Source organism: Lycorma delicatula, chromosome 2, assembly GCF_047948215.1.
Source record: "Lycorma delicatula isolate Av1 chromosome 2, ASM4794821v1, whole genome shotgun sequence".
Classification (NCBI taxonomy): Eukaryota; Metazoa; Arthropoda; class Insecta; order Hemiptera; family Fulgoridae; genus Lycorma; species Lycorma delicatula.
The window spans coordinates 12,735,709-12,751,829 of record NC_134456.1 but is presented as its reverse complement, the minus strand read 5'-3'; the positions used below and the strand labels follow the sequence as shown (position 1 = coordinate 12,751,829).

Here is a 16,121-nt window from a genome sequence, read left to right as displayed (position 1 = left end):
AGTGTATTGTTATATTAAACACTATAAACCTACATTAAGTAACATAAATTATTAAGTTATACATACAGATTGATTCAGAAGTTATGATACATAATTTGGAAACTGATTTTAGTGCTTGAAGTAAGGAAAAAGAGCTCATACAAACATAAGCCCGCAAACGCTTTGTAATCGAGGTATAGCTATCGAAAAATTTCGTTGGATTTCAGTTCTCCCGGTGAAATAAGGTCATACTGAAAGTTTTAGGGCGTTATAGGAGTAAACTACATGGTTTCTTATGTTTTTTGATCTGAAAAATCTGAGTAAAACAGGTCCCAATACTCTACCTCCCGCAGTTTTCATGATATCGAATGTAAAAAAAGAAAAAATTGATGACGAAAAACACGTTTTTTTAGGCTTAACAATAGCTTTTTTAATGACTAATAAATTAATAAATTTTATTATCTAAACATGTAGAAACTTTAATTCCGAGAAAATTTATGTAATGACGTATATGAAGAACAAATAAAGAATTTGCTTTTATCGTTAAAAACAAAATTTAACAGAAAATTTTATGAATTTATAAAAATTAGAAACAGAAGTTTTTAGTACAATTTAAACTTTTAGACCTTTGAATTTTACTTTTCCGTCTAGATAGCGATGTAGCAGAAATATAGTAGAAGAAAAAGTAAGTATTGTAATCGGTCCAATTTTGGCATATGCGGTTTTCACCCATTTATGTTGCAGTTTGTTTAACATCTTGTTATATATTTTAATGATTTCAGAATTTCGAGTAGAAGATTTAATTTTATGTACATGTCTTGTCATTCCTTGTACCAGTAAACAAATTTTTGAAATAGTGACAGTCTTTTGAGAACTTATTTCAATAGCTCAAAAAAGTATTTTTTCATCATTGAATTTTTCTAACTTACATTGAATATCATGAAAACTATGAGAGATACAATTCTGGGACCTGTTTTATTCAGTATTTCAGGATAAAAAACATAAGAAAGCATCAAGTTTGCCCTTTATATAACACCTTAAAAATTTCAGTATGAACTTACTATAAAATTAGTACTGTAATTTTTGTATGAACGCTTTTCTTTATTTCAATCTGCCTAAATTATTTCTCTCTACTCCTGGTGTGTGTCTGTGTGCATGCGCGAGCGCGATGTGTGTCCTAATAAATAATTGATAATTATAGTAAATAAGGTTATTTCAGAAGAGAACCACCTTAGTTTAGAAAAAATGAAACTATATCTGAAGAGAAAACAGCATAAGTATGATGAAAGGGCTCTGTCCAAATATATGAACATTGTTATCTTTCTGGCATCATCATCATCAAATGATGATGCCATCATCATTTGATGATGATGATAAGCCAGCCACTGTCTGCATCTATTTCTATCCCAAGCCTTCTTCTTTGTCCCCTTGCAGTTTCCACCTCATCTTCACCTCATCTATTGACTTCATCCTTCTTCTTCCTCATATCCTTCTTCCTTTTGCTTGGTCTTTCAATGTGGTTTTTAAGATTCCAGTTCCTCTAATCATAACCAGTTACTTTTCTTTTGTGTATTTCCTGCATAAGTGCTTTTCTTCTTTCATTCATTACTTCCTAATTCCTCACTTTATCTGTCCATCCCATTCTCTCATATTCACATTTCAAAAGCCTCAACCACTCCATCACCCTCTTCCTCATCATAAATGCAATAAGACACTCCATATAGTATTTAGCCAACCTTTTCCTTAACTCAAGTCCAGATGTTTATTACATAGTAATTTTCTCTTCATATTGAAGATTTCTTTTGCCACTGCTATCCTTTCTTTTATTTCCAAGGCGCTCTTCTAGTTATCTATTACTATAGCATCCAAACATCTTAATTTTGAATCTCTTTGTTGTTACCATCTTCCACTGCTTTAATTTTTCCTTATTTATTTTCATTCAATTTTTGTATGAGAACAAATCAAATGTAGTGCTGTTTATGTATTCAGCTCCATAAACTAAAATCATATTATGAGAGATACAGTTATCCTATAATTTTACATAAGATAGTAAATTGCAATTTTTCCTTACAACACGTCTTTACAGGATACCTTGAAAGTCTCAAAGTAGTTGCATATGTTAAATTGAACGTTAAAAAGTAAAAATTCAAACAGCTAAAGCCCCATTTAATAAATGGTTCCCATAGATCACTGAAATTAAAATATACCAGCTGCAGTTTTCAACATGCTTAAATTTAATATTTATTTGCTTAATGACCATAAAAATTGATGCAGTAAAAAATACAATGTCTTCTTTCAATAAAAATGATTACCATCCTCCTGACATCTTCTAGGTCAGCAACAGGAAGGTAACATTAACAGGATATGACATTAAATCCAACTGCCCCAACAAATCTGGATAGGTGGATTAGAAAATTAGTAAAATATCATTCATAATTGTGTAGGAAATAATAATAAAAAAAAAATTAAGTAAGTTCTTGGTATGTGAAAAATAGAGAAATAAACTTAGGAACAATAGCATAGTTGTATGAGAAATTAATCTGTTTTATTTTTTCCTCTGTAGGTTCTAAGTTTTAGTTTACAATTTCTTTATAGATATATTATTTTATATGTTTTTCTCATATAACTGTATACCAAAAAAATCGTTTACTTAAAGTTGTATTCTCTTAATGAAATTTGCCTTACCAAAACATGTTCCTAGGATTACATGTGGCTTTTATATAAGTTGAAGAAAACTTGTAACGCCTGTTTTCAACTCAAAGTGTTGTGCAGAAATTAGACAAGACAAAAAGAAGAACTTTAATTACAAAAAAAAAAAAACATTAAGCTTATTTTGAGCCAGTGCAATTTGATGAAAACTGAGAACTGAAGAGAGTTTTTTTATTTGATTTCTTAAACCTGTAAACTTTTTAAAAATTTATCTCTAAGTTTTGAAAGTGTAATATTTATTAAATTTATTTTGTCATTTTTATAAAGTCTATATTTTTAAATAATGTTCAGTGTAGACCACCATGGACAAAAACATAAATATTAATTTCTAACACACCTAGAATCATTTTTATTTTATTCATTTTCTTAATTTCTTTATACCAAGTAGTTATAAATTCATATTGAAATGAAAAATCTTAAATTCATATAAAAAACATAAGAATTGATTAATTTTCTAAATAAACTGAAATATATATCAAATAAATATTTTAGGGGACTTGAACAGTATTTTGTCAATTAATTTTATTGAAAATATAAAAAATATTTACTTATAGCTACAAAATTAATGTAATAAGATCCAGTAAAAGAACATCATTTGTGTGTTTGAAAAGTAAGTCATTTAAAAAATAAATTGTTGAAATGTTTCACCACACTGAAAGTAAATTAAAAATTATCCTTTGGAGTTTTTAATAGTGTAATATCGTTAATTATTTTCAGTATGCTAAACAGTGTTTAGACTTCCCATTTCTTCCGAGCATAGAAGTGAAAGGTACAGGCAGTAATTTCTTGACAGAACACCCCAGAAGTCTTTTGGAAAGAGGAGAATTTGCACATGTCCCTGCAATTATAGGTATCAACAGCAAAGAGGGGATTTTATCATTAACAGGTAAGTATTTGTGTATCAATGAATTTGCATCCACATGCATATATTTGTGTTTAATTCATTATTTGAAATTTATATATTTCTTATAATTAAGTAAAATTTAAATTAAAATGTGAAGGAACATACAACATAATAATATTATATTAATATTACTCGTGTAACACTTACAAAAATGTAGGAAACTAACAAAGATCATTAAGTAAAATGACCAATTCTGGAAAAGTTTAACATGTGCATACATAAAAACTGTAAATAATTTTAATTATTATGAATAATGTTAGATAAAGCCTTTATTTACTTCATGTAATAAAATCGCAATATTTTAAGTTTCATTTTGTATTTAACTATGGTCTTGTCCATATTAGAAAAACTAGACTCATACTTGAGATCCATAGGCAGTTTAACTCCAAGAGCAAGATACAAATGCATTCAAATTCTCATAAAAGTAACTACACTTTTTTTACAGAAAGATTAAATTAATTTATAGATTTAAATTTTCTGTGTCAGTTTTAGTTACTTTTACAACTAATTTGAAGCACCTATGATAAAATTGACTGCACTAAGAGTTCAGAGATGCTTACTTTGAAAGTTATCATGTTCACTATATCAGTAGTAACTATAAATTGAATGTGTCATTTTCTAAGGCAGAATAGCACTTTGTAAGCTTGGCATACTATTATTAAGTATTATTAGTATGCTCAGTGAAGGAAGTTATGAAGTTGAAACCAGTTCAATCATTACTTTACCTTTACAAGTATGTTTACCATGAAATAGTTATTTCTAAGAATGACTATGCCGCTTTAAGAAATGACAGTCTTGTGCCAGTATGCTGAGATCCATTTTGATTATTATTATCATCATCATCATCATCATCATTTCAACCATTATTGATCCACTGCAGGATAAAGGCCTCTTCAGCATGTTTCAAGCTAATATGATCTTGTGCGGTCTTCTGCCAATTGAGTCCAATGTAATTGATAATATCAATTGGTCTTTTTCATAGACGTTTAACATCTAGAGATATCCAATCAAGTACTAATTTACTCCATTTATCATCAATTCTTTATGGTTCATGGCCTAATCACTGCTATCTTAATTTAATATTTATGATGATGTCATGTATTTTCATCTGTTCTCTGATCATTTACAGGGCTTCCTATCCCATCTGGTAGCTCCAAACATATATTGTTCCATATTTTTTTGTGCTACCTGTAGCTTCCGTAATGATTGAATAGTTAATGTTACTTCCATAGGTAAGGATTGGCAGAATGCTCTGATCAAATACTTTTATTTTAAGGCAAAAGGGTAGTTTGTTCTTGAAAAATATGTTAAGAGCCCCAAATGCCTGCCATCTAAGTATAACTCATCATTCAACTTCTTTGATTGTATCACCCTCAGTTGACATCTGTCGGCCAAAATTATGGATTTTGATTATGTATGTATAGATTACAGTGCTTTTTCTCATTTGGTAGTAGTGTCATTATAGTAGAAGTTTGTAAAGTAACTATGCACCTACCACACAAAAACCATTTTTAATAGAATAGCAACTAATCTCAGCTTTATTGTAAATTTTTAAAGTGGTTTTTTTTAGACTTTAAATACTAGCTTATGTAATTCTTTTTATTCTCAAATGTTTTGTTAGATGTGAAGGTGGATTGTTCCTGGTACAGTAAACTGCATTCAGTTGTTTAAGCATGTGGAATTTAAGAATAAATTCCTCCATAGTCTTTCGTTTTTTTAACATACTAGAAGTGAGTCTGGTGAACTTAGATTCACAGAAGGTTGAGATATATTTTTAGGCATAATACTTATTCCTAAACACTTCATGAATTTGGTTGTCTAGTTTTATGTACTTTAGTAAAATCTCGTTGAAACCATGTTTATGAATTTTATCTTCAGTAAGCACATCTATAAACAAATGAAAAAATTTAATAGCAATAATTATAAAACAATTGAAAAAATAAATTTTAAATTGATTAATCTTCTCTCTTTTTTCTTGTTTAGCCTCTGGAACCACCATAAGATATTATTTCAGAGGATGAATGAGGATGATATGTATGAATGAAATGAAATGTTAGTCTTGTACAGTCTCAAATCAGCCATTCCTGAGATGAGATGTGTGGTTAGTTAAAACCCAAACACAAAAGAACACTGGAATCCACGATCTAGAATCCAAATCTGTATAAAAGTAACTGCCTTTACTTTAACTGGAGATTTTACTGTATATTCATTTATCAAAACAGCCCAGTGAACCTTTAACAGAGAAGTTGGGTTGACAATTACTAGGATTTGAACTCTCAATTTCAAAATCAGTTGATGTGCAATGTCGAGTTCACCACTAGACCAACCCGGTGGGCTTATCTCTCATGGATTTTGTGATTCATACCAAGGTTTTTTTTTATAAATAGCATGTGAGTTCACAATGAAAGAATTTGTCTACCCACAAAATCTGGTAAATGATATACCAGACCCAAACTGTAAAGATATATTCCAAGTTATTTTCATTATAGTTTGATAATAATGTTTGCAACCAGAAAGCTTGCTTTTCATGACCATTTATTGTTTTACTATAAAGTCACATTCATAAAAATATAAATCTCTGGAAAAAGCAGCATTAAAAAATTGTATTTACATTTTTCAACTATAAATCTAAAACATGGAATAGAATATACATCACAACTGGATCATAAATGATATTATTGCTGGTACCAGTTGTAGTGAAATAAAAAAATTAAAAAAAATACTGCCCAGTATGTGATAGAATGTTTCATTTGTTTATTAAGACTTGAAACATTTCTCATAATTATTTTAATTTGAAGGAGACATGTTCTAGATTTAGAGATGTTCCTCAATGAGAAAAAAGTTTTTCTCTTGAAAATTAGTATACATTATTTTAATTAATTTAAACTAAATTTACTCCATAATGTATACAATGTTCAACTTTTTGATATTGCAATTAGGATAAATTTAAAAATTTATAAATAATTACTAAAATGATGAATTTATTTTCTTATCTAACACTACTGATTAAGCCTTTTCTCCCTTTTTTAAAATATATACATATTTGATTTGTATTTGTAATCAAGATTTTTTGCATTTTTATTGTCATTAATGATAAAACATATGAACAAAACACTCTGAAACTAGTGAAGGTAAGTAACACATGATCCTGGGAAACAACTTTCATTAATCAGAACATCTTTGAACTGAAGTAACTTTTATCACTCAACACAGAACTGCTAATTACAATCAGATAAATAAAAACTTCTGCTCATGTGTCCAGATTTTAGGGATTTTACTACATATTCATATATCAACACAGTCCAATAACCCTTCAACTGAGAAGTTGGGTTTACAAGTAACTTCATATTTCACATTAAATCACTTAAAAGTTGTATATCTTTACAAATATTATATATATATATATTCTATTGTGTTCTTCAGTCATTCTGTTGCATAGGAAATTTCACCTGCCTTTTATTAATTCAGTTCTCTTCTAATTATGCATTATATGATTTATAACATCTACATCATATAAATAATAAATAGGTGCATGTCTTTAAAATATGTATGAATATATGATGAAATCAATCACCATGGCAAGACAGAAGTAATTAACTAGCTCTTTCAAAAAAACAAAACATTGTTACATTTTGTTTTTTTTTATTGGTAAGACATGTGTCAATATATTATTCATCAAGAAATAAAATGAATTTCAGTTTTCATTACTTTTTCGAACAGTTTGTCTTTCTAGTGTCAAGAGAATCTGAATATATGAAGTTTGGATAAAGGAGTTTTTACTACATGATCATTTGGTCATTTTTAGTTCATTTAGAGATTTAATTATTTTACCTTTGCATTGAGTTACAGTTACAGTTAACAGTATTGTGTCATATTCAAATTAAATGATCCATAATTATGTTTAAGTCACATGATTTGTGATGGTGAACTGCGTGATTTTAAGGATAATGCTTTAATAAACATTTATATACCTAGTTAAATGTGGACACAGAATTGGGGAATGTGATAACATTATAAATTTGTCTTTATTTCAATTTTCTTTTAATTTCAGATGCATTTAAAACAAAAAAAGATTATGGAGATTATTACGGAAACTTTATACCTGAAGAATTACATTTAGTTAATGGCAGTGAAAAATACAATGAGTTGGCAGATGAAATTAAAGCATTCTTTTTCTACAATAAGCCAGTAGATGTGAATAATCTTGATGCATTTACTAATGTAGGTCCACTTTTATGTCTTTGTATGTTTTATTTTATATTGTCAATATTTTTTATTCGCATATTTTTATTATTAAATTTTTTGCAGTTTAATGATCATAAACTTAAGGTAAAATTCTTATATTATTATCAAGACATACTTGATTTTTATTTTACAATCAATTTTACTCTCATTTAATTAAGTTTTGCTCATCTTGTAATTAAGATTTGTGTAGTTTTTTTTTATAAATAACAAAATTACATACACAAAGTTTGGCAAATGAAAGAATGCAGCTGAGTTTAGGCAGCAATAATTTCTCAATAAACCATCATAAATACTTGCAATATATTCCAAACCAAAGGTTGTTCCTTTGTACATTAGTTTGTAAAGAACTATTTCAACAGCAATAAACGCAACATTTTCATTACCTGCAAAAACACAAGAAAGAATTTTTGTAAACTTTTTTTGTATGTGGCACTATTGGCCTACAGAATTTTAATAAACACTTTTTGTAAAATGTGAACTTTTCATATGTTACAAATGGATCCCTATCTTGAGTCGCATCAATATTCTTTTCATGTTACCTCATTACTTTGGCAAAGGGAAGCTTTTAAAAAGAAATTGCTATCCTTAAATCCTGTTGCAGAATTAAAACGATTTTTTTATGTTAATAAACAGTTTTATGAGAGAATTGCAGAAATGTTTTAAATTTGGCACAGTCATCACACCACTGTAGGTATGATGTACCTATTTTCAGCCAACATCATTGAATTATGAATTAAAGATTGAAAACTCAATTTAAATCTTTTTCTATCTTTAGTACACCCATGAACCACTGATAGGTTTCCTGTTTGGTATTATTGAACTCCTCTTACTATCCTTTGGAAAGTGGAATTTGATTTGAATATTTTGAGGTAGTAAAAAAAGAAACAAATAAAACAACTACAAAATTGTTAAAATTATTTACAATAAAATCAAACTATTAGACCAAGTTACAAAAAAAAATTATTATTTTTTTTTTACAACTTTATTAGTTAATCCTGGAATTGTTTTACTGCAGGTAAAAGAGAACACTGGATTTTATTGTTTTCAGGTTTTGCAGATGCATGATTCCAGAGTAGTGTTATTGTCTTATAATTCATTTATACATTTATGATCCATTTTGTATACTTTTCTTCAAAGTAATGAGTCTGGAATTCAATTATGTTTTGCTATATTCTTTTGCACAACAAATGATTCAAATATTATACTGATGGACTTTTTCCCTATGTATAAATACTTAGGGACAATTATTTTATTAGTTATTATACATAGGGAAAGTTAATTATTCTGTTATTTTAGGGACTAAGTTCATATATTTTTATGGAATAAATATTGATTTTGTACATTTTCTTATAAAACTGCAAAACCAATTTAATTGATGTAATATGTTTCTCAACTTTTCTTATTATGTTTAAAAGATAAAAACTTGTGACATTTTATATAAAAGTATTTATAATAAAATAACATAAAAACAGGTTACGTTTTTCAAATATATTATTTGGAATTAATGAAATCTGAACGCCCAGAAAAAACCACAAAAGATGAATTGAGGAAAATGTGTATATACCTTCTTCTGAAGGTGTAAGTGCACACTAAGAAAAAAGTTTTTGAAACTCTGAGTTTATAGGTTTAAAATGGGTAACAATGAATGTTAATATTTTTTTATTTCTCAGTAACATAAATATAAATTTGATTTTTGGCATGTTTGTAATCTTCATATAAATTACCTAAAAACTAATTTCTAGATTTTTGAAGTTCAACCTCGAAAGGAGAGAAGAAAGGTTAAAAAAAATTTTGAACAATGGTTGCAAATTTTCTCCATTCCCAGTTTACTAAACAAAGTATTTACTCAAATGGGGCTTTCGAATACTCTTCAGATAAATATATAAAAATCATTTTCAGGTTTTTTGAATTTCAGTTTTTTAAGAGGTGCAATGATGTACAGCACAGTAGACCAACCTCACAGCCCCTACCACTATGTATGTCCAATATGACTGGCTCCAGCTGCCTCCTGTTACTTGAATAAAAGATATAAAATTAAAGAATTTTTTATAAAATGAGAAAAGTACGGTCACTTCTGAGTGGTGTTTGTTGGGTAATGCAAAGAACCAGGCAAAAAACATTTTTATTTGTATGACGGATCGGTAACCATCTATAGCTACTATTTTTAATATGGAGGCAGACTTGCTTAAAATTATCGTTTTTTTTAATTCAATGCAGAAACAAAATGTGTGATTTGATTAGGCTTAAGCTGATTCAGTTCTTACCAGTATGTATTTTATTTTAACATATATATATATATATATATATATATATATATATGTGTGTGTGTGTATGTGTGTGTGTTATAATTTAAAAAATTAATCATACAGGTTATTATTCTTTAAATAAAACATTCAAGTTAAATGTAACAAAAGCCATTCTTTTAATGACATTTCCTTAAACTAAGATTAATCAGTAACTTGGAGTTATAACTACTAGAAATTTCTAGTTATTAAATCATTTGTAACAGCATACCCTCTTGAATTTTTTTATAGTTTACTAATTATTGTAATTTACTAATCAATTATGCTTCTGTATAGGTTTGTGGTGACATTGCATTTGTAATTGGTATATATGAAACTATAAACTATTTTTTAAATTATTCTGATTCAGTATATATTTATGAATTCACTTTTGAAGGGAAATTAGGCTTTCTAAGAAAAGCCATTCAGTCAATGAGACCTGATTTGAAAGTTCCTGCTGGTAAGAAAATTTTAATCAGTATGTTCATTTTAAATTATTAACTAAATATATAATGTAAATAATTAAATTTTAAGTTTTACAATATCTGAAATTTATGTAACTCTCAGGTAAAGAGGTTTCAAAAGATAAAGAACAAAAATAAATGGATTAAAACACCTCTAACTGTAATCTACACTATAATAGAGAGGCATCTAACATACCTTTCCACCACAAATACAAAAGATATTTCTATTAAAATTACAAATAAAAAGAGAATTATGAGTCCAAGGAGGCCAAACAAAGATTGTTGGGCATATATTTCATCATGACTAGATGGTTTCATAATAACCATTTATAAATGCTGATAGTTTGTTAATACTTTTGACATAGTTGTATGGTCTTACAATTTTCATTCATAAATTTTACATCTGAATCCTCAATAGGCTTGGTGTTTTTTCATATTTAACAAATTTCCTACTATACTGTCATGCACAACCCTTAGATATGTTTGATAAGTTCATGTTTTTCTTAAAAGAAATATTCCACGATCATTTCTGGTAGAAGATGAAACACATACTAACAAACTTATTATTTGTAAAATTTATTATTATTTTACTTCCATAAAAGAAATTATAAATTACAACATAATATAAATTAGTTCATACATATCGCAATATTAATTAATAATTATGTGTATAGTTGGTTTTAATTTTTATTAACCTTTTATAAATATAAACAGAAAGTTGTTTCTTTAATATACCTCACCAAAATGAAGACATGGGAAAAAGACAGCCTTAGACAAAAGAAAAATTTGACAATGGTATGATCTGGGTAGAACATGACTTTAAATTTCTCATAATAATTAAATGTTTATCATGTATAATATATAAAGTCAGTTAAAAAATTTTACTTATTTGTTAGTTGATAATGATTTATCTTTTATTATGAACATTGAGCAAGACTTGTGTATTATAGAACGTAAATTGCAACATTTAATAAATGATACTAATAATGATAAAAAATCATTAATAAAGAAATTAATTCAAATAGAATATTTAAACAAACACAACTATACCTGTATTTAGAGGTAATGTATTAGAGTGGCAGGAGTATTTTAATATATTTATTGATTTAATACATAATCAAAAGTGATGAATAACTGCCACCTTGATGAAGTACCTTGGTTAGGTTTAATTATTCTGAATACTTTGTTTTACTGGTTCAATTAAATAAATAATAGTCTTTATTATTTTATGTTATAAATTAATTTTATTGTAATATTTGAGCACCTAATATTATTATATATACAAATATTATTTTATCATAATATTTGAACCTGTAATAAGATTATATATACCAATATTGTATTAACACATTGAGTCATTGATGGCTGGCAGAAGACTGACTATTCTAGTGGGGGATCCGGCATAAAGTAAAGCTTTGCTTTTAGCGTGGATGGAGCCGAGTGCAGCCGCCTGAAGGTGTATACAGCTGTGTGAACTATCTGAAGTACCTTTAAAATTTAAAGTTCCTCATTAATAATAAAATTTAAAAAAAATTTAAATCATGAAATGAAACCTGGATCTTAATATAACTGTCTGACAAAAATCATATGATATATATATACATATTTTTTTTAAATTATTTTTTTACATATTGTAAATTGAATTATTATTAACAATAACATAAATCATATGATTTTTGCAATTATAAATAAGTTACATACATGATACAATTCATAATGAAGCATTTCAACAGAATAACAAACAAGTTTAATTGTGAATAAATGAACAATAATATAATTAAATTGTTAATATTTATGATTAATTGAAATGATAATTACATTCATTGTGATATGACTATTATTAATATTACTCATATAAATGTATAATAAATTAATTAAAAGCTCATAATAAATATAACCTGTATAGTATTTTGATTAATAATAATTAGCATATTGCTAAAAAGTAATAATACAACTGAATAATTTAAACTATAACAGTTTGAAATTACATTCACATTAATCTTAAATAATAAATAAATACAGGAATCCTAATCCTCAAAATCAACCAATTATTAATGGTGTCTTGTTGCACTTAAATATACATATAAATCAATACATAATCATATAATGTATAATATAAATGTGAAATCATAATTAAATTAATACAAATATGTAAAATAGGTTATAAATATGAAAACAATGTTTATGAGCATGTGTTGATAGTCATATTACAAGAATATAATCAAATGAAATTACAAAAACAATAGTATAACCTAGTGGATTTCAGTTATGTTTGAGACCAATGTAAGCTGTGTTTTGGTTTTAGTTTTGTTGTTTTTCAGGGATAGTTTGACAACGATGGGAATGTTACACATATGGCATTCATATCGGTGGCATCCTGAGTGAGGCAAGAATGAGGCTGAGAGATGCCTTTTGCCAAGGTTTTTAAGATGACTTCTGGTAAAGCCCATATGGGCTAGGTATGTAGGGGGTGATGTGGCGACTGCAACTGTCACATAGTGGATGTCTTCCCCTACAGGGTCAGGTCAAGTACAATAGCTTTGGAAACTAAACAGAAAAATGAAGGTCATCATAAATTCATGAAAATTAAGATTTTAGTTAGTGAAAAATTGAAATAAAAAGAATGAAATACAGTTCTCAGTGATTTGCTCTAGAAAAAAACAACCACCAACTAACATAACAGTCTATTGAATAGATAGGAAAGAAAGATAACTCAAAAATAAATTAAGTGTAAAAAAATAAAGTAATGAAAAAAAGAATTTGCAAAAGTTTAAAAATATATTTTTTAATTGTTATTTAATTTGTTTCTAAATTTAAGGTAACTACAAAAATGGTCAACTGTTTTTTTGGTGTTGACATCAAAAAGTAATAATTTAAAAAAAATAGAAAACTATTATTTTTTTAATAATTAGCTCAGTTTATTTTGAAATCAGTTTTATTTATTTTTTTAATGCAGTACTAAGCAATAATTAGAAAGAATCTGGCAATTTCCCCCAATTTTATTTTATATCCAATCATTTTAAGATCTATTTATATTGAAAAACAACAAACAAAATTATGAATTCTTTTTTCACATTTTCATGTAAAAATATTTACTTCTAATTTTATGATACATAATTAAATAATTTCATAATTACTGATTAATATTATATAATATTAATATTAATATTATATATTATTAATATTATAATATAATATAAATATAATATTAATATTAATATTATTAATTAACTGATTATTTTTATACTTGTGGAGGACTTACTGAAAAATGATTGGTGGGACTATTGTTTTGTGTTCTTGAAAAATGAAAAAATTTGTTTTATTTTTTGGGCTCCCATACTCAAGGGATAAAAGTAAATTTTTAGAATATAACCCCTAAGTGGTGATAATAAATCTAAAAAAATAACTTTTAAAAGTGTTAAACAAAATACAAAGATACAGCCAAAATTCTAAATAAACAAATTTGCTGTTTGCTAGGAAGGGGATGCAAATTTTTGGTTAATTTTTTTCCAAGAATACTAAGTAGTAAGCGCTACCAAAAAATTATGTTTTTACATTTTAAATGCAATGGGTAACTTGCAAGATGGATTATACTGGTTTGAAGGTCTATTGACATAGAAAACATTGTTGCAAAACAATTTAATTACTCCTTTCTTAAGGTATAGCTAAAAAAAGACAAAAAATAGAATCATTTAAATAAAAATTTTGGTAATTTCTGTCCCTGGTAAAAAAAAATTCAACTTTTGTAGAAAAATGTTTTTGCTAAAGTGCCCGAGTAAAGATTTGAAATTTTATTTCCATCAAAACATTCCCTTCCCTTTTTTCAATTTTTTCAAAAATGTAATACATTCTCCCCCCAGAAGGTAATAACTCTGTACTAATGTTGAAGAAAATTGGTCAAAAGCGTCCAATATACATACATATGCACAAACGTCCATCTGAGGAATGTCTAATACAAAATAAAAAATAATAATTGATATCACTTCAATTAATGAAGAATGATAGTTAAGCAATCATAAAAATAAAATTTAGAACCCTTCTTCCTTTTACTCTAACAAAAAGTAAAATTAATCTTAAACTGCTACTCAAAATCTATTTATTGTTATTTTCATAGGTGTTAGTCATGCTGATGAACTTGGTTATATTTTTCCATCTAAGAAAATTAAATATCTTGATACAAGCAGTCCTGAATTAAAAATAGTTCATGTAATGACCAATATGTGGACAAAATTTGCCAAAACAAGGTAGGTATATTAATAATATGTACGTTTACTGAAATTTTGTAACTAGTAGTAAGAACTTGTTTTTTTATTATAATTGCTTGAATATTTTATTCTTCAAACATGAAATTGACTTAACACAGTTTATTAGAAAGTATAGTAGTGGTCAAATTAATCCGAACACAGGGAATTTTTAATTTATTTCTATGTTGTAATACATGCTTAAACAAACAAGTTTTTTTGTAAAATGTGAAATTATTGTTGTTTAGTTATTTAGAAATTTTCTTGTTACAAATAGTGTTTTGTGAAAGTTTATGTCATTTTTTATTACAAAATCATATTTTTGTATGTCTTGAATATGTGTAATGCAGAACATAACTCCAAGAAAGTGGTCGAAAATTGTTTCTCTTTCTGATCATACAAATATGATATAACAATAAATAGCTTTTGAATCTGGTGTTGAACTAGGGACAATGAACACTATTTTAAAATAATTTAAAGAAAGTGGTTCATTTTTACATCAAAGGAAAACTAATTTGGCTGAAAAAAACTATTCTACTAATGTATTACCAATTTTTAGTACAAATAAATATTATCTTGCATTCATATGATTTTATTTATTTCCAGTACTCCTACTGAAAAAATCAATGCATCATTTTACTGGGAACCAGCAAGTAAAGAGAAGCTGAATCATTTAGATATAAATAATCCTCTGAAATTAGAAGGTACAATATTTCTACCAGAAAGAATAACATTTTGGGATGATATTTTAGAAAATACTCATTTAAATAATAATCAGCAAAACGTACTTTATAATGCTTCTGTTCAATAAATATTTTTTTTAAACTTAATAGCAGAAGTAAATAAATCTTGTATATATTTATATATATATTTATATATTATTGAATATATTATATCCTCTACATCTACTTTATGTAAAATAGAATAATGTAATTTATAAAGTAATTATTTTTGTAATTAATTTTATCAACTGAATTGTCAAATTATAATGTTTACTTAGAAAATTTTTTTTGATTGTAATAAATTAGCAAGAAAACTGCGCAAATAAAATACAATATAACAGAAAGGTGTGTTTTTTTAAATTTATTTAATCTGCTACAACTGTAACTTATATTAAATATTAATTTTTAATATAAGGGCATATATTTTAATATATGTCCTTTACCTTAGTTAATTATGTAAGGAAGTTAGAAGAAGTGATAATGATGAATAAAGGTTAATTTTGTTGCTACAGACTAATAACCTAACTGTAAACTCAAATACTATTACAATAATGTAACATAACAAAAATATAATG

General features: G+C 26.6%; 1 protein-coding gene across 1 annotated transcript in view; it reads left to right on the top strand.

The window, feature by feature from the left end:
- Window positions 1-15,635, top strand: part of LOC142319833 (acetylcholinesterase-like) — a 36,201-nt gene extending 20,566 nt beyond the window's left edge. The window contains exons 6-10 of the mRNA XM_075357506.1: window positions 3,406-3,574; window positions 7,644-7,813; window positions 10,417-10,579; window positions 14,698-14,827; window positions 15,431-15,635. Of these exons, the coding sequence (XP_075213621.1) occupies window positions 3,406-3,574; window positions 7,644-7,813; window positions 10,417-10,579; window positions 14,698-14,827; window positions 15,431-15,635 (837 nt within the window). The remainder of the gene's footprint in view (window positions 1-3,405; window positions 3,575-7,643; window positions 7,814-10,416; window positions 10,580-14,697; window positions 14,828-15,430) is intronic.
- Window positions 15,636-16,121: the final 486 nt, after the last annotated feature.